General features: G+C 38.2%; 1 protein-coding gene across 9 annotated transcripts in view; it reads right to left on the reverse strand.

The window, feature by feature from the left end:
- ZNF420 (zinc finger protein 420) overlaps positions 1 to 18,213 on the reverse strand; it is a 52,387-nt gene that overhangs the window by 14,302 nt on the left and 19,872 nt on the right. For 3 of the 9 annotated variants that reach the window (XM_017645475.3, XM_017645447.3, XM_017645455.3), the window contains 2 exons: positions 6,223 to 6,296; positions 4,854 to 5,206 (listed from right to left, as the gene is read on the reverse strand). The exons of 3 other annotated variants lie outside the window; for them this stretch is intronic. In XM_017645475.3, the coding sequence (XP_017500964.1) occupies positions 4,854 to 5,193 (340 nt within the window). In that variant the 5' untranslated portion in view covers positions 5,194 to 5,206; positions 6,223 to 6,296. The remainder of the gene's footprint in view (positions 1 to 4,853; positions 5,207 to 6,222; positions 6,297 to 18,213) is intronic. 3 more of the 9 variants (XM_073226200.1, XM_017645460.3, XM_017645482.3) reach the window with 3 other exon arrangements.

An 18,213-nucleotide genomic window follows, 5' to 3' on the forward strand; every position in this document is an offset into this window, starting at 1 on the left:
ACCTCACCCCAAATATCCCTAAAATCTCATTGATCCCAAAGTTTTCCGAGAAGGAAATTAAGAAGCTACAGGAGGTGGGGGCATCTCGAGATGAGAAAGGGAGGTGGACTTTACCAGGTGGAAGAGAAATGATCGGCCAGCCTATCATGAGAGAGCTGATGAACATGTTACATAGAGGGTGCCATTGGGGTCCTCAAGCAATGTGTGATGCTTTGCTAAAGGTTTATGAGTGTATTGGCATTTACACCATTGCTAAACATGTTTGTAGGAGCTGCATACTGTGCCAAAAAATTACTAAGAAGTGTATGAGAAAGCCAGTATCTGGAGGGAGACTCCCAGGAATAAGACCATTCCAAAGTACTAGATTGACTTTACTGAGATGCTGAAAGTGGGGAAGCTTAAATATTTAGTAGTGGTTGTTGACCATCTCACTGGATGGGTGGAGGCCCACCCATTAACAACTGCAATGGCAGGATCAGTGATAAAGGTACTTTTAGAGCAAGTGATTCCTAGGTTTAGGTTAATAGAAAATGTTGATTCAGATAACAGGAGTCATTTTACTTCAAAAGTACTATAGGGAATAATGATTATTGTATGAGTTACCATATCTGGGAAGGGCAACAGACTTGCCCACTATGGAAACAAAAGATCAGTTTCTAAGGGAATATGTACTGGCCATGTCTTCTAACTTATCTTCTCTCAGGCTGAAAGGACTCCTCACCCAGACTCCCCAGCCTGAGTTCTTGGCTCACTGCTTCCAGCCTGGGGACCTGGTGTTAGTCAAATCCTAGAAAGATGGACTCCAGCCCAGCTGGGAAGGCCCCTACCAAGTGCTCCTGACTGCAGAGACTGCAGTGAGGATGGCTGAAAAGGGTTGGACTTGTTACACCAGAGTAAAGATACTGACTGAGGGATCTGGGGACACAACAGAGAATTGGCAGGTGTCCCAAGTGGCTAACCAACCTTTAAGGCTGAAACTAAAAAGAACTAAAAATGTTCATTTTTATCCTTCTAACTCTGTATTTCACAGGCAGGTCACAGGAAGCCCTAGAATGGGAAGGAACTCCTGGATATCCTATCAAACTGGTAATCAATATTACTAAAACATCAAGCCCCCAAACCATTAGGTTTTATGCTTGTCAGGTTCTCTCTTGTGGTGACCTAAATGACCAAAGACAGCTTTCTGGAGATAATAAGTATCTCTGTCCTGAATGGACAAATCTTAATAGAATAAAAAAGGCAAGGAGGCCCCCATGTCCATGGAGCAGTGTTTGGTAGACTATCCAGTTTCAAGGGTGGACAGCCCCTCATGCAGTAGAAAAATCTTTAAAAAGAAAGCTCCACTTAGGTAAAGGAATTCCTCCTGATGATTGCCAGGACAGACGGTGTAACCCTCTTTTATTAACTCTACATAAACCTCAAGACTTAGACCCAGACCCTGTAATTGCCCCTCGTGTTTACGGACTTGGTGCAGATGTCACTGGAGTAGATCCTGTGGGAACGTTTGGTCTTAATTTAATTGAAGACAAGACTTCACCCATAGTGGCCACCCCCAATCCTGAGGGAAATAATGAGCCAAAGCTTCCCCATAGTGACCCTAGACTAGTTACTATAACAGAGATAAAAGATCTAAAAGACTCTTGAAATAGAGATAGGTTATGGAGACACCAATGACTGGGTAGAGTGGGTTAAATTTTCAGTACTCACTTTGAATAAAAGCGATTGTTACACATGTGCTGCTGAATGGCCACAGGTGCAGGTGGTCCCGGTCCCTCAGCTGGGACACGGACCCCACTGGGATGAACTGCATGTTGGCCCTGTACCAGGACAAGGATGCTTGGGGAAATGAGACTTGCAAGAGACTCTTTCATGCACTAAAGAAGTCAGACCCGAGGGCAATCCCCTCTTTTTCCATAGCGAAGATGAATCACTCTTCATGCCTCTCTAGGCAAGGGGAAGGTTTCACAACTCCTGTGGGAAACTTACTGATTTGTACCCACATCCTAATTGTCTCTAAAGAGAGCAACCTCTCGAAATTACACATCCCCTGAGCGGATGTTTAGTGGTACTGTGGAAAGGGGAATGGGAACCTGCGCTACTTGTTGCCACCCAACAGGACTGGGACTTGTGCTTTAGTCCAACTGGCCATTCCATTTACCCTGGCATTTCTCTCCACACCCAGTGAAAAAAAGTTTTCAAAGAAAATTGCAGATCATTACAAGGATCCTTGATTTAAATGCACTGACTCATTAGGAAGACCCAGGGGAGTCCCTGATGAATTAACTATACACCAGGGATGCTCTCCAACTATCCACCAGCAGGATGGCCTGGGAAAACAGAATAGCATTAGAAATGATGTTAGCAGAAAAAAAGAGGAGTCTTATGTTAGGCTAATGAATTAGCTGAAAACTCTGGCATCAGTGACCCTTTTACAGACTGGTTGAAAGGATGGTTTGGAAAATGGAAAGGTATGGCTGCCTGTGTTTTAACATCCCTTGTTATAGTTGCGGAAGTTTTAACTGCTGGAGGATGCTGTATCATCCCTTGTGTGAGAGGCTTGACTCAAAAGCTTATAGAGGCAGCCACAAACAAGCAAATACCTGTGACCTACACCCAAAATAATCTATGTTATTAGAAGAAAAATTGAACTATGAAGAAGAGAGTAAAAAGCTGTTAGAGAAATTTGAGAAAGGACCAAAAGTAAATTAAAATACATTACTGGGAATAAAATCAGAAATTCTTAAATAAAAAGAGGGGGAACTATTAGGAAAGAGTATAAAATCTAAATGTGATTTATTCCCACTAGGATGTTTAAACATTTTAACAGTAAAGTATTAACAAAGGGCCACATGGTGGAAGCTGCTCAGGCTGAGAGTGGGGGGTGGAGGAATTGATAAGGGCCTGGCTATACCTGTTTGAGTTTTTTAAACCTACCAATAAGAGTAAGACAAATGTAAGGGAAAGATATAACTGGCTTAGGCGACATCCAGGAAAGAATGTGAACCCTGTGGTACTCAGCCAATGAGGAACCAGGGGAGGGACTCGTGCACTAGGAGATAAATTATTGGCGCCAAACTCCCCAGGTGTGCCTGCCCACCAGACACCCGATCTTGCAAGACCGTCATTAAAGCCTCGCTCCACTGTTCTGTCTCCGTGTCCACTTATTGAATATGGACCAGTAAGTGTGTTTCTCACAATACTGCTTATCACTACCTGCAATTGTTGCATTTATTAAATAATTATATATTTGTACATACATATGCGTGCACACACACAATTCATTTCCTTTATTATTCTGTACTTATCCCACAAGAAAATGTTTCAGCAGAATGGGACGTTGTCTAGATCATTACTTCTCCAATGCCTACTAGAGTCCTTGGCACAGGATAGACCCTCAATATGTGTGTATATATATATATATATTTTGAATGAATGAATGAACACATTTAGAAGACTGGAGACAATGATATAGAAGTTCAAATACAAAAAAATCTGGAAAGTAACAGACTTCCAACTTTACAGGAAAGGGTTGTCACTGGGGAAAACAGCCCCTCCCTTCTTTGAAAGTGGGAAGGATTATCACAAAAGACCAAAGGAAGAGTAGGGATTAGGTGGCTCTCTTAGGGAGACTATGCTAAAAAAACGCCTTTGATTTTTTTTTCTCAAGTCAGAGTTCTTTTTTCCACAAGACTTGGGCCTTGCAGGGGAGTTTACAAGCCAATAACTTCATAATGCCTCCAGGGGAAATAAGAGTAAATGGGCAAGACAGTTTTATTCCAGTAATTTGAAGAGTCCAAATAAAGTGAACATCTAGGTGGGAACATCACTTACTAAAGTCTTAATTGATAATCTCTTATTTTGCTACAGTAAAAAAATAAGCTTTCTTAGACAATTACAGGTTCTCCCTGAGCTATTTTCCAATAAAAGGTGGTTCCAGCATATTCATTCAGTGTAAAACACAAAGTTCTTAAAATGTAATATTCAATTACAAAACAAGAGATTAATGGAATGTGTTCACTTGAATTGTTAGTGAAACATTGATCCACCCTATCACTAAATAAGCTTATCTGTTGTCAGAAAAACCACACCTTTCTTCATCTATTAAAAAAAAAACATTTAGACCTTTAGCAGATCTAAATTGTTACAATGGGTAGCCTGTTTTTCCTGAAAATATCACAAATGTCCCAGAATTCAAATTTTCTTGATTATTAAGGAAGACAGCAAGTAAAACAAGGAAGATAGTGTGAAAGTTAATAAAGGGAAACCTCACTGACATGATATCAGGAGGCCTGTAGGGGAAGCTCTCATGCCCACCACTCATGTATCTCAGACGGCAACAGAAGACAGATGACATACTGTTTTAGCTACTTTACAACCCAAAAGGAGGAAGAAAGTTTCCACCTTCCACCACCCAGCAATAGCCCAGTCAATAAGAGACTGTCACAACTCAGCCAAGAAGTCATGACATACGGGACTCTTGAGTTTACTCCAACGGACTTTTTCTTAAATCAGTCCTCCTAACCAGGACATTTTCCTGGTTCTCTGGTTCTCTGGTAATGCCTATGGCCTTTATCATAATTTCCATGTCTTAGATTGCAATTCTCTGCTATTCCAGAATAAACCAGTATTTCTGCTGGTAAAGTAACTTTTATTTTTAAGGGTAAAAATAGTTAATTATATTTGAAGAATGGGTAAGATAAATGTGCCCTATGAAACTATGTCTACTTCCAGTCATTTAAAACCATTCCTTTAGAATAATAGATACAGTTCATTAAAAACAACCTTTAAATAACATCAGAGAAAGCAGCCATTCCAAAGGTAGATCCTGAAATACTAGGAGTAGATATCCTTACCTAGTGACACCAAGTTACTATAGTTCTCCAACATCACATCTCTATACAAATCCCTTTGAGCAGAGTCCAGACATTCCCACTCTTCCTGAGAGAAGTCAATGGCAACATCCCTGAACATCACTGACTGCTGAAACAACAAACAAAATACTAATTGTAGAAAAAAAGACAGTGTTTTTTCAATGGAGGGGGAGAAGATGAGGAGCTCTCCACAAAGGAGGCAACAGAAAAATTTAGGAAGCCTTTGACACGGATGAGACACTAAAGAAATTGGTGCTTCTGAAGTGCAAGGGTGTTGCTTTTGGAATCCTGTTGCTGTAGGTATTTTCTGCACAGAGAACATCTCATGGATAAGTCTGGGAATAAAGTAAATGCAATGTCCTAATTAAAAAATAGCATACACAGGCAACACGCACAATATGTATCTTATATATCATATATTCTAGGTAAATCAAAGTTTCTCTTCAATAAGAAAAATTGGGGACATTTTTCTGTAAAATCTTACAAGATTTGTATAAAATTAAAGAATATATCAAAATCTCAGGTTTGTCATATCAAAATGCTGTATCACAAGCATTTTTTTGTAACCAGTAATTTAACAAATATTTTAATAGACTGCAGAATAGCTCCATATAATGACTATATCTGACTTAATAAGTGTACACAATTGAACATTTTTGTTATATAAAAATCTAGTAACCATTTCTTACTTTAGGGAGTTTATAATTCTGAACTTTTGCACATGAATGATAATCTTTACTTGTTAATATTCATCACTTATATGTGTACCTTTTCCTTATCCTAAGTAATAGAAGGTGGAAAAGATAATCCAAATTAACACATTCAAGATTGGCACATAATGTTGAATCTCAAAATGACCCACAATATTGGTGTTTGTCAATTATGGATTCCCTGGGAAGATCCCTGATTTTTCTGTATTCAGTCTCTAATCATATTCCTAATCTTAAAAGCTCACAAAACATGAGCTCTTGACGTGTATGGAGACTGAGCCCAGTCAAGATCAACTCCTATCTTGTCTAACTAGAACAAAGAAACTTAGGTCTAAAGAGAAGTTCAAAGTTTTCTCATATGTGGTGCCATTTAACACTCTTCTCTATCTTATAAAATCGGGAAATTTGCTTTTGTCATTATCAGGTCTAGTCAAAGATGCTAAAGGGATTTTTGAGTAAGTATGTGAATATAGGTTAAACTAGAAAAACATAGAGAAGACACTATCACTTTAAGAATGCCACAAACCGGGGAACACGTTCCTGAGTAGGGTTAGTTAGGGATGAAGTTTCAGAGATGAGGAATGCAAACAAGCACATACTCTGTAAGAAAGTGAAGATGGCATGAGGAAACACCAATTTACCTGAGCCATGATTTTTAGAGCTGTAAGAAATGACCAATCCTCCTCTGGATTCCTATCTTAGAGAAGAACAGAGTCTGGAAAAGGCAGAGCAGGGGATGCGGGGGGAGAAAACAAAATCATGAAACCATGCTTTTTGAAAAGTTCCAAATGAGTTAAACTAAAATTATCTTTGTTACTCTCCTCTTCCTGTCTCTTGCTTCCATCATCAAAATACAAATTAAGTTGGAGAGAGACAGTGGTGGTTCTTACCCTGGTTAAACTCAATGCTCTATATACAAAATATTTACAAAAACTTCTCTACCACTTATGAAATGAAACTTGTAGATGACACATTTATATACATTATGCCAAAGATAAAGACAATGACCCATTGTTACATTTCAACATGTTAAGGAACATACACATACATTAAAAAGCACAAATAGTTAAATGCTTATATTTATAACTACTTAAAATGAACAAATTTAGACATATGACAACATTCAACAGTACTGCTGACATCTTTTGTTCATACTTGACATTTTGAAATAAATGCTATATATTTATATATGTATGTATTTGTGTGTGCAGAATCAATGAAATTCATTATCTATAAATGGAGACCTTTACAAGTATGTGATATTGGCAAGTCAAACATATGCAGTGTTGACATCAATGCCAAGATTTTTAAATGGTTTTAAAAAATTGCAGTAAAGTTCTCAATAAGACAAAGTATGATCCTTTCTAAATCAAACTATGGTAGCATTCCTGAAAGATTTAGCTAACAGTAAAACCATGCAATTGAAGTAAAATAGGTTCAGCAATCTGATAAAAATCATACAAAAAATGCTCTATGTGAGAGGCTCCAGACTCAAATAATTATAAATACATTTTCTCCCCAGCTATGGTCCTCATTTTGCAGGTCAAAGAACAATACTCTGTGTGCTGCAAGACATCTGGATCAGAGTTGGCAAACTATTGCCCACCAACGATTTTTGTTAATGAAACTTTATTGGATACATGTACACTTACTTGTTCACATATCATTTTTGGCTGATTTCACACTACAGTGGCAGAGTTGAATAGTTGCAACAGAGCCCATATGACCCACAAAGCTTAAAAATATTTACTATGTAGCCCTACAGAAAAGCTACCTAACCTATGCTCTAGATCCCTGGGCTTCAGTCCTTCAAAAGCCTTTATCCTTAACCCACTTATTTTAACATTCAAAGCACTCAGATATATTTCCAAAACATCCACTAGGGAGAACTACTGCCCGTACAGAGAATCATTGATATAGGTGCCCAATAAATATCTAATCAGAAATTCCACTTCTTCCAGGTATAGAAAGCTCATTTGTGCCCAACTTAGTAACCGAAAATAATTCAGGTAACATGAAAAGTCAGAATTTCTTTTAAATCCATTATAGAGCTGAAGACACAAAGAAATTTAAATGAGCTCTAAGAAATGCCAAGTTCTTCCTAAGAATATATTTATGGATGCTCCCATCCCTGGCCAAGTTTAAAACTAAACTGTAATTACCTTAAAAGTAAATAGTCCAATGATTCCAATAAAAGGACAATGTCAAGACAAGATGAAAAAGCAAGTTCCAACTATATGCTCTACAAGAAATGCACTTTAGATATATAAACACAGATGGGTGGAAAGCAAAATGGTTGAGATACACTAATACAAATAGTATGAATAAGAAAGCTGTGTACCTGTATTAATAGAAGACAAAATAGACCAAGACAAAGAGTAATACAAGAGATAAAGAGGATAAATTTGTCAAAAAGACACAGCAATCCTAAATGTGTAGAGATTTAAGAACAAAGCATCAACATATGTGAATCAAAAATTGACAGAACTAAAGGAAGAAATAGACAAATCATTCCACAGTTAGATATGGAAATTTAGATTTATCTCAGTAATTGAGAGAACAAGTACATTAAAAAATTAACAATTATGTATAGGACACTATCAAGTACCTTGACATAAATACCTTGACACATATGTCAACTGTTAAGAATTCCATACCGAACTGAAAAGAGCTGAGATAAACTGAAGAGAGAAAAACTGATCAAGACAAGACAAAATGAAAGGAATAGTCTAGTCTTCAATCACTTACTAATCACAGTATAAGCAAGAGGCTAACACAGAGAAAGCCCTGACTCTCCCACTCTTCCATTTTTCCCTGTGGAACAGCAGCTAGAGAGGGTCAGATGATCAGCAAAGATGTGGGGAATCATCTCACTGACAAGAAAGTACCAAACAAAAGGTATTTCTCATTTCATGGGCCAGGGCAATTGAGAGGGAGGTGGAGGAAGGGCTGGGAGTAGAAAAGTACTGACTACTCAGTCACAGTGAAAAAAAAGTATCTTCAAGGCTTTTTTCCCCATACCCTTGATAAAGAAGTCTTGGCAGAAGTGCCTGGAGAAGAGGTATCCTTATGGAGGGGCTTGGGTTGGGAATGCAGAAATGCATAAGAACATGACTGGTTGTGGGGGGCTTTTGGGGGATGGCTGAGTCCTTGACTGCAACACACTGGCTATTCACTAAGTCTGGAGGAAATAAGTTTCAAAAATATTTAAAAATTGAATCATATAGAGTACATTTTCTGGTCTTTGTCTACGAAGTACTCTTAAAAACCAATAACAATAAAAGGTCTAGAAAAATCCCCAAATGTTTGCAGATTAAATATACAAATAAATAGCTCATGAGTCAGAGAAGAAATCACAAAAGACATGAGAAAATATATTGAACTGAATAACTACAAAAACACAACTTATCAAATTGTGTGGACTGCACCAACAGCAGTATTTAAAGTAAAATTTATAGCAATAAATGTTTATATTAGAAAAAAAGCCAGGACAGATCAATGATTTAGGCTCCTACCTTAAGGAGCTGGAAAAAGAACAAATGAAGCACAAAGTAAGAGGAAAAGAGATAATAAAAATATATACAAATCCACAATATAAAAAGGATTTCAATAAAGAATATCAACAAAGTTAAAATTAGAAATCCCACTGCTTTTTGGTTCTTATACAAGGTTAAAACAATAGAGAAGCCCCTAGCAAGTCAATGAAGAAAAAAAATTATCAATACGGAGAATGGATTATAGATCTTAACATGCATTAAAAGGAAAATACAATTCTATGCAAATAGATTTTTTTACTTTTTTTTCTTTTGGTATCACTAATATACAATTACAGGAACAACATTGTGGTTACTAGATTCCCCCCATTATCAAGTCCCCACCACATACCCCATTACAATCACTGTCCATCAGCATAGTAAGATGCTTATAGAGTTACTACTTGTTTTCTCTGTGCTATACTGCCTTCTCTGTTACCCCCCTACATTATGTGTACAAATTCTAATGCCCCTTTTCCCCTTATCCCTCCTGTCCCACATATCCTCCACGGTCTCTTTCCCTTTGGTAACCGTTAGTCCATTCGTGAGTTCTGTGAGTCTGCTGCTGTTTTGTTCCTTCAGTTTTTCTTTGTTCTTATACTCCACATATGAGTGAAATCATTTGGTACTTGTCTTTCTCCACCTGGCTTATTTCACTGAGGATAATACCCTCTAGCTCCATCCATGTTGTTGCAGATGGTATAATTTGTTTTCTTCTTATGGCTGAATAATATTCCATTCTGTATATGTACCACATATTCTTTATCCATTCATCTACTGATGGACACTTAGGTTGCTTCCATTTCTTGGCTATTGTGAATAGTGCCGCAATAAACATAGGGGTGCATATGTCTTTCTCAAATTGGGCTGCTGCATTCTTAGGGGAAATTCCTAGGAGTGGAATTCCTGGGTCAAATGCTATTTCTGTTTTGAGTTTTTTGAGGAATCTCCATACTGCTTTCCACAATGGTTGAACTAATTTACATTCCCACCAGCAGTGTAGGAGGGTTCCCCTTTCTCCACAACCTCGACAACATTTGTTGTTTGTTTTTTGGATGGTGGCAATCCTTACTGGTGTGAAGTGATATCTCATTGTGGTTTTAATTTGCATTTCTCTGATGACTAGGGATGTGGAGCATCTTTTCATGTGTCTATTGGCCATCTGAACTTCTTTGGAGAACTGTTCAGCTCCTCTGCCCATTTTTTAATTGGGTTATTTGCTTTTTGTTTGTTGAGGTGTGTGAGCTCTTTATATATTTTGGATGTCAACCCTTTATCGGATATGTCATTTATGAATATATTCTCTCTGCCCATTTTTAAATTGGATTATTTGCTTTTTGTTTGTTGAGGTGCATGAGCTCTTTACATATTTTGGATGTCAACCCCTTATTGGATATGTCATTTATGTATATATTCTCCCATTACTGTAGGACGCCTTTTTGTCTACTGATGGTGTCCTTTGCTGTACAGCTTTTTAGTTTGATATAGTCCCATTTGTTCATTTTTTGCTTTTGTTTCCCTTGCCCGGGGAGATATGTTCATGAAGAAGTTGCTCATGTTTATATTCAAGAGAGTTTTGCCTATGTTTTCTTCTAAGAGTTTTATGGTTTCATGACTTACATTCAGATCTTTGATCCATTTCGAAGTTACTTTTGTGTATGGAGTTAGACGATGGTCCAGTTTCATTCTCTTACATGGAGCTATCCAGTTTTACTAACACCAGCTGTTGAAGAGGCTGTCCCTTCCCCATTGTAGATCCATGGCTCCTTTACTGTATATTAATTGACCATATATGCTTGGGTTTATATCTAGACTCTATTCTGTTCCACTGGTCTATGGGTCTGTTCTTGTGCCAGTACCAAACTGTCTTGATTACTGTGGCTTTGTAGTAGAGCTTGAATTTGGGAAGTGAGATCCCCCCCTGCTTTATTCTTCCTTCTCAGGATTGCTTTGGCTATTTGGGGTCTCCTTGGCTCCACATGAACTCCAGAACTATTTGTTCCAGTTCGTTAAGAATGCTGTCAATATTTTGATAGGGATTGCACTGAATCTGTGGATTGCTCCAGACAGGATGGCCATTTTGACATCAATTCTTCCTACCCAAGAGTATGGGATGAATTTCCATTTCTCAGTGTCCTTTTTAATTTCTCTTAAGAGTGTCTTGTAGTTTTCAGGGTATAGGTCTTTCACTTCTTTGGTTAGGGTTATTTGTAGGTACTTTATTCTTTTCTGATGCAGTTATAAATGTAATTGTTTTCCTGGTTTCTCTTTCTGCTAGTTCATCGTGTGTGTATAGTAATATAACAGATGTCCATGTACTAATCTTGCATCCTGCAACTTTGCTGAATTCAGATATTAGTTCTAGTAGTTCTGGAGTGGATTCCCTAGGGTTTTCCATGTACAATACCATGTCATCTGCAAACAGTGACAGCCCAGCTTCTTCCTTACCAATATGGATGCCTTTTATTTCTTTGTGTTGTCTGATTGCTGTGGTTAGGACTTCCCACACTATGTTGAAAAAAGCAGAGAGAGGGCAATCTTGTCCCATTCTTGATATTAAAGGAAAAGCCTTCAGCTTCTTGCTGTTAAGTATGATGTTGGCTGTGGGTCCATCATACATGGCCCTCATTATGTTGAGTTACTTGCCTTCTATACCCATTTTATTGAGAGTTTTTATCATGAATTGGTGTTGAATTTTGTTGACTGCCTTTTTCAGCATCTATGGAGATGATCATGTGGTTTTATCCTTCTTTTTGTTGATGTGGTATATGATGTTGATGGATTTTCAAATGTTGTACCATCCTTGTTCCCCTGGAATAAATCCTACTTGATCATGATGGATAGTTTTTTAAAATGTATTTTTGAAATTGGTTTGTTAATATTTTGTTGAGGATTACTGCATCTATGTTCATCAGGGATATTGATCTGTAGTTTTCTTTTTTTGTGGAGTCTTTGCCTGGATTTGGTATTACAGTGATGCTGGCTTCATAGAATGAGTTTGGGAGTATTCCCTCCTCTTCTATTTTTTGGAAATCTTTAAGGAGAATGGGTATATGTCTTCTCTAAATGTCTGATAAAATTCAGTAGTGAAGCCATATGGTCTGGCAGTTTTGTTCTAGGGTAGTTTTTTGATTACCAATTTGATTTCATTGCTGGTAATTGGTCTGTTTATATTTTCTGTTTCTTCCTGGGTCAGTCTTGGAAGGTTGTATTTTTCTAGAAAGTTGTCCGTTTCTTCTAGGTTATCCAGTTTTTAGCATATAGCTTTTCGTAGTATTCTTTAATAATTCTTCATATTTCTGTGGTGTCCGTCACGAGTTTTCCTTTCATATTTCTGATTCTGCTTATGTGTGTAGATACTCTTATTCTCTTAATAAGTTTGGCTAGGGGTTTATCTATTTTGTTTATTTTCTCAAAGAACCAGCGCTTGATTTCATTGTTTTTTTCTATTCTTTTATTCTTATCAAATTTATTTATTTGTTCTCTTATTTTTATTATGTCCCTCCTACTGAGTGTGGGCCTCATTTGTTCTTCTTTTTCTAGTTTCATTAATTGTGAGTTTAGACTATTCATTTGGGATTGTTCTTTCCTTAAATAGGACGGGATTGCTAGATACTTTCCTCTTAGAACTGCCTTCGCTGCATCCCACAGAAGTTGGGGCGTTGTGTTGTTCTTTTCATTTGTCTCCATATACTGCTTGATCTCTGTTTAAATTTGGTCACTGATCCATTGACTATTTAGGAGACTGTTGTTAAGCCTTCATGTGTTTGTGAGCCTTTTTGTTTCCTTTGTACAATTTATTTCTAGTTTTATACCTTTGTGATCTAAGAAGTTGGGTGGTAGAATTTCAATCTTTTTGAATTTACTGAGGCTCTTTTTGTGGCCCAGAATGTGGTCTATTTGGGAAAATGTTCCATGTGCAATTGAGAAAAATGTGTATCTTGCTGTTTTTGGGTAGATTGTTCTATAGATGTCTGTTAGGTCCATCTCTTCTAATGTGTTGTTCAGTGCCTGTGTGTCCTTACTTATTTTCTGTCTTGCTGATCTGTTCTTTGGAGTGGTGTGTTGAAGTCTCCTAAAATGAATGTGCTGCATTCTATTTCCTCCTTTTATTCTGTTAGTATTTATTTCACATATGTAGGTGCTCCTGTGTTCTGTGCATAGATATTTATAATGGTTATATCCTCTTGTTGGACTGACCCCTTTAGCATTACATAATGTCCTTCTTTGTCTCTTGTTACTTTCTTTTTTTTGAAGTCTGTTTTGTCTGATACAAGTACTGTAACTCCTGCTTTTTTCTCCCTGTTAGTTGCATGAAATATCTTTTTCCATCCCTTCACTTTTAGTCTGTGTATGTCTTTAGGTTTGAAGTGAGTCTCTAGTAGGCAGCATATAGATGGGTCTTGCTTTTTTATTCTATAACTCTGTGTCTTTTGATTCATGTATTCAGTCCATTTACATTTAGGGTGATTATCAGTAGATAGATACTTATTGCCATTGCAGACTTTGGATTTGTGGTTACCAAAGGTGCAAAGGTAGCGTCTTTAGTATCTGTCTAACTTAACTCACTTATTACACTATTATAAACACAGTCTGATGATTATTTCTCTCCCTTCTTTTTCTTCCTCCTCCACTCTTTATATGTTAGGCGTCATATTCTGTAGTCTTTGTGTTTCCCTTGACTGATTTTGTGGATAGCTGATTTTGTTGTGCATTTAGTTAGTATTTTGTTGTTCTACTTCCTTTGCTGTGGTTTTATTTTCTCTGGTGGCAGTTATTTAGCCTTAGGCATACTTCCATCTAGAGCAGTCACTTTAAAATACACTATAGAGATGGTTTGTGGAGGTAAATTCAATCAACTTTTGCTTATCTGAGAATTGTTTAATCCCTCCTTCAAATTTAAATGATAATCTTGCTGGATACAGTATTCTTGGTTTGAGGCCTTTCTGTTTCATTTCATTGACTATCTCATGCCATTCCCTTCTGGCCTGTAAGGTTTCTGCTGAGAAGTCTGATGATAGCCTGATGGGTTTTCCTTTGTAGGTGATCTTTTTTCTCTCTCTGGCTGCTTTTAATACTCTGTCCTGTATTTGATCTTTGCCATTTTAGTTACTGTATGTCTTGGTGTTCTCCTCCTTGGGTCCCTTGTATTGGGAGATTTGTGAACTTCCATGGCCTGAGAGACTATTTCCTTACCCAGACTGGGGAAGTTTTCAGCAATTATTTCTTCAAAGACACTTTCTATTACTTTTTCTCTCTCTTCTTCTGATACCCCTATAATGCAAATATTGTTCTGTTTGGAATGATCACACAGTTCTCTTAATATTCTTTCATTCCTACAGATCCTTTTATCTCTCTCTGCCTCAGCTTCTCTGTATTCCTGTTCTGATTTCTATTCCATTAACAGTCTCTTCCATCTCATCCAGTCTGCTCTTAAATCCTTCCATTGTTTGTTTCATTTGTTATCTCCCTCTGAAATTCATACCTCTGCTCTTGCATATTTCTCTGTAGCTCCATCAGCATGCTTATGACTTTTATTTTGAATTCTTTTACAGGAATATTGGTGATTTCAGTCTCACCAAGCCCTCTCTCTGGTGTTAAGAGGGATTTTGGAATGAACAAGGTTCCTCCGCCTTTTCATGGCAATGGGAGTGGTCACCAGGAAGTGGCCCATGTGTCAGCTTGGAGAACAAAGTTCCTTCCTGCTTGCCGGTTGCCTTCCCTGTCTCCACTGTCTGCGCCGGTCAACCGCACACAGGGAGCAGCCTCTGGACTAATCCCCTAGGCTGCCGTGGGTGGGACAGCCATCAAGATGGCGGGGTTTGCAGGGCAGCAGTGCGTGTGACTGCTGCAAGGACAAGGCCCCTTCATGCCTCCTGGTCTCCATGACCATCTCTGCTGTTTGTGCCAGCCAACCATGCACAGGGAGCAGTCTCTGGGATAATCCCGAGTTGCCGTGGGCACAGCGGCCCTCAGGATGGCCTAGGGCACTGTTGGGGTTCGCAGGTGAGCGGTGTGTGTTCTGCCACAAGAAGAAAGCTCCTTCATGCCTCCCGGTCTCTCCACCCATCTCCTCTGTCTGTATGGGTCAACCGCACGTAGGGAGCAGCCTCTGGGTTAAGTTGTGTGGTTGTTGTAGGCGGGGCTGTTCTCCACATGGTCTGCAGCAGTGACTGTGACAGCCAGTTTGCTTGCAGGTGCCAGCAGGGAGGAAGGAACAGCAGGCTGCTTATCACCGTGAGGGGCCTTGGAGCTGCGCTGCCAACCAGGTGGACAGGGCACCTGAAGTTCCTTACAGTTCCCAGCCTGCTGGGACGAGTGTGCCAGGACAATTTTGTCCACCAGTTAAACCCGTGTCCCTTTAAGACTTTTAAAGCACCTCCTTTTCTTTTGTCCCAGGGCAACCAGTTGTGGGAACCTGTTTGCATTCTTAGTCTTCGATTTTGCTTTTCTGCTCCTCTAGTATCCAGAGCACCATGCAATGTATGTCTGTACTCCTGGGCAGTTTACTAGGGATGGTTATTTAGCAGTCCTGTGCTTCCACTCCCTCCCCACTCTGATTCTTTTCCTCCCACTGGTGAGCTGGGGTGGGGGGAGTGCTCGGTCCTGCCAGGTCACAGCTTTATATCTTACCCTTTTCTGTGAGATGTTGGGTTCTTGTAGATGTAGTCTGGCTGGTATACTATATTTTCTGGTCACTCTTTTAGGAATAGTTGTATTTGCTGTATTTGCAAAATATATATGGTTTTGGGAGGAGATTTCCAACACCCTTCTCATGCCGCCATCTTTTCCTCTCCCCTTCTATGTGAATAAATTTAAAAATTTGAATATGGATAAATTCCTTAAAACACAAATTACCAAAAGTTTTATAAGAACAGAAAACATAAACCCCATTGATATTAAAGAAATTGAATTTTGTAAAACAAAACAAACATTCTGCCCACAGAGAAGGTCAGGAAGGCTTCATCCATAAATTCCACTAATGTTTAAGGCAGACATAATACTATTCTTTCACAAACTTTTTCAGAAAGCAGGAAAAGAAGAAAACACTTTCTTCAACAATTTGAGACCAAATAACTATGATCCCAAAATGTGAAAAAATATTACAAGAAAAAAATTATAGCTCAGCATCTCTCATGAACACAGTTGACATACAGAAAAACTATAAAGTACTATCACACTGAATCCATTAGACTTTGGAGTCATGAGAATGTGTTGTTTTTTTTTTTTGTAGATAATTATTTTTTATTGAAGGGTAGTTGACATACAGTATTGCATTAGTTTCAGGTGTACAACACAATGACTCAACATTTATATACATGATAATTCTAGCTACCAGCTATCACCATACAGAGTTGTTACAATATTTTGACTATATTCCTTATGCTATATATTACATCCTGGTTACTTATTTATTATACAATTGGAAGTCTGTACTTTTTTTTTTTTTTTGAGAGAGCATCTCTCATATTTATTGATCAAATGGTTGTTAACAACAATAAAATTCTGTATAGGAGAGTCAATGATCAATGAACAATCACTAATCCACCCCAAGCCCAATTTTCATCAGTCTCCAATCTTCTGAAGCATAATGAACAAGTTCGTACATGGAGAACAAATTCTTACATAGTGAATAAGTTACATGGTAAACAGTACAAGGGCAGTCATCACAGAAAGTTTTGGTTTCGATTACATATTATGAACTATAAACAATCAGTTCAAATATGAATATTCATTTGGTTTTTATACTTGATTTATATGTGGATACCACATTTCTCTCTTTATTATTATTATTATTTTTAATAAAATGCTGAAGTGGTAGGTAGATGCAAGATAAAGGTAGAAAACATAGTTTAGTGTTGTAAGAGAGCAAATGTAGATGATCAGGTGTGTGCCTGTAGACTATGTGTTAATCCAAGCAAGACAAGGGCAATAAAACATCCACGGATGCAGAAGATTTCTCTCAGAACAGGGGGGGTGAGGTTCTAAGCCTCACCTCTGTTGATCCCCAATTTCTCACCTGATGGCCCCCCTGCGACTGTGCCTGTCTTAGGTTGTTCCTCCCTTGAGGAATCTTACCCGTCTCTGGCTAACCAGTCATCTTCCGGGACCATACAGGGAAATGTAAAGTAGGTAAGTGAGGAGAAGCCATATTGTTTGAAAAGGTTAGCTTTTTACTTCTTTGCAGATATATGCCCTGTGGCTTCTATGCCCAGTATTTGTCTTGAGGTGTCTTTATCACTTGGAGGAATTATGATACTCGGTAAATTCGATATGAGGCACGAATTCTATTTAAGGGTTGTAATTAGGGAGGAAGAAGAAAAGCTATAGAAGTAGCAGGGGGAAGAAAACATGGGAAGTTTGTTTATTTCTTTGACATATCTTCTTGTAGAGTAACTTCAGCATGTATAGGTTTTAAACTACTAATTAAATTGCGCACACACATTAACATATTAGGAGTACAATTACATAACCAAAGCAGACCTATAATTACCAGCCATCTCCAGTGAAACCAAGAAAACCAGTTAGGCAACTTAGGCATTTGTGAAAACTTATCTATGATATGGTGGATATTGTCCAACTGAACTTGAACAGTCTGAGAGAAATCAGACAAATTAAAACAACCCATTCCTGGGGACTGTTCACATCCCATATGTTCTTTTAATAGTAGATAGTCTGTAGTTGTAAGATTTTGGAGCATTACAACTTGCACTTCTCCTAATTCTTGGTTGAGTTCCAACAGTATAGATCCAGTCAAATTTGTTGTTTTACTGTATGCACAGGCCAGCTTAGATATTTCCTTCTTCATTCCCACGGCAAGTTCAGGAACCGGTGGGATGAATGCAGCCACAGCTGTAGCAGCACCTGGATCTTTGTTGAGGTTTTTTGATGATCATCTTCTGGTATGGGTCTTCCAGAGAGTGCTGATGTTGGAAGGTCTTCTTCATATCGTATCTTAGTTCATTTTCTGGGTAGCCAAATTAGGCTTTGATCCTCTGTATAAACACAAACAGACCCTTTGCCTACACTTTGATATGCCCTTTATACCATTGTGTAGAACTCATTGGAGGTCCCCACACAGGAACTGCTTTTTTCTTT

Source organism: Manis javanica, chromosome 17 (genome assembly GCF_040802235.1).
Source record: "Manis javanica isolate MJ-LG chromosome 17, MJ_LKY, whole genome shotgun sequence".
Classification (NCBI taxonomy): domain Eukaryota; kingdom Metazoa; phylum Chordata; class Mammalia; order Pholidota; family Manidae; genus Manis; species Manis javanica.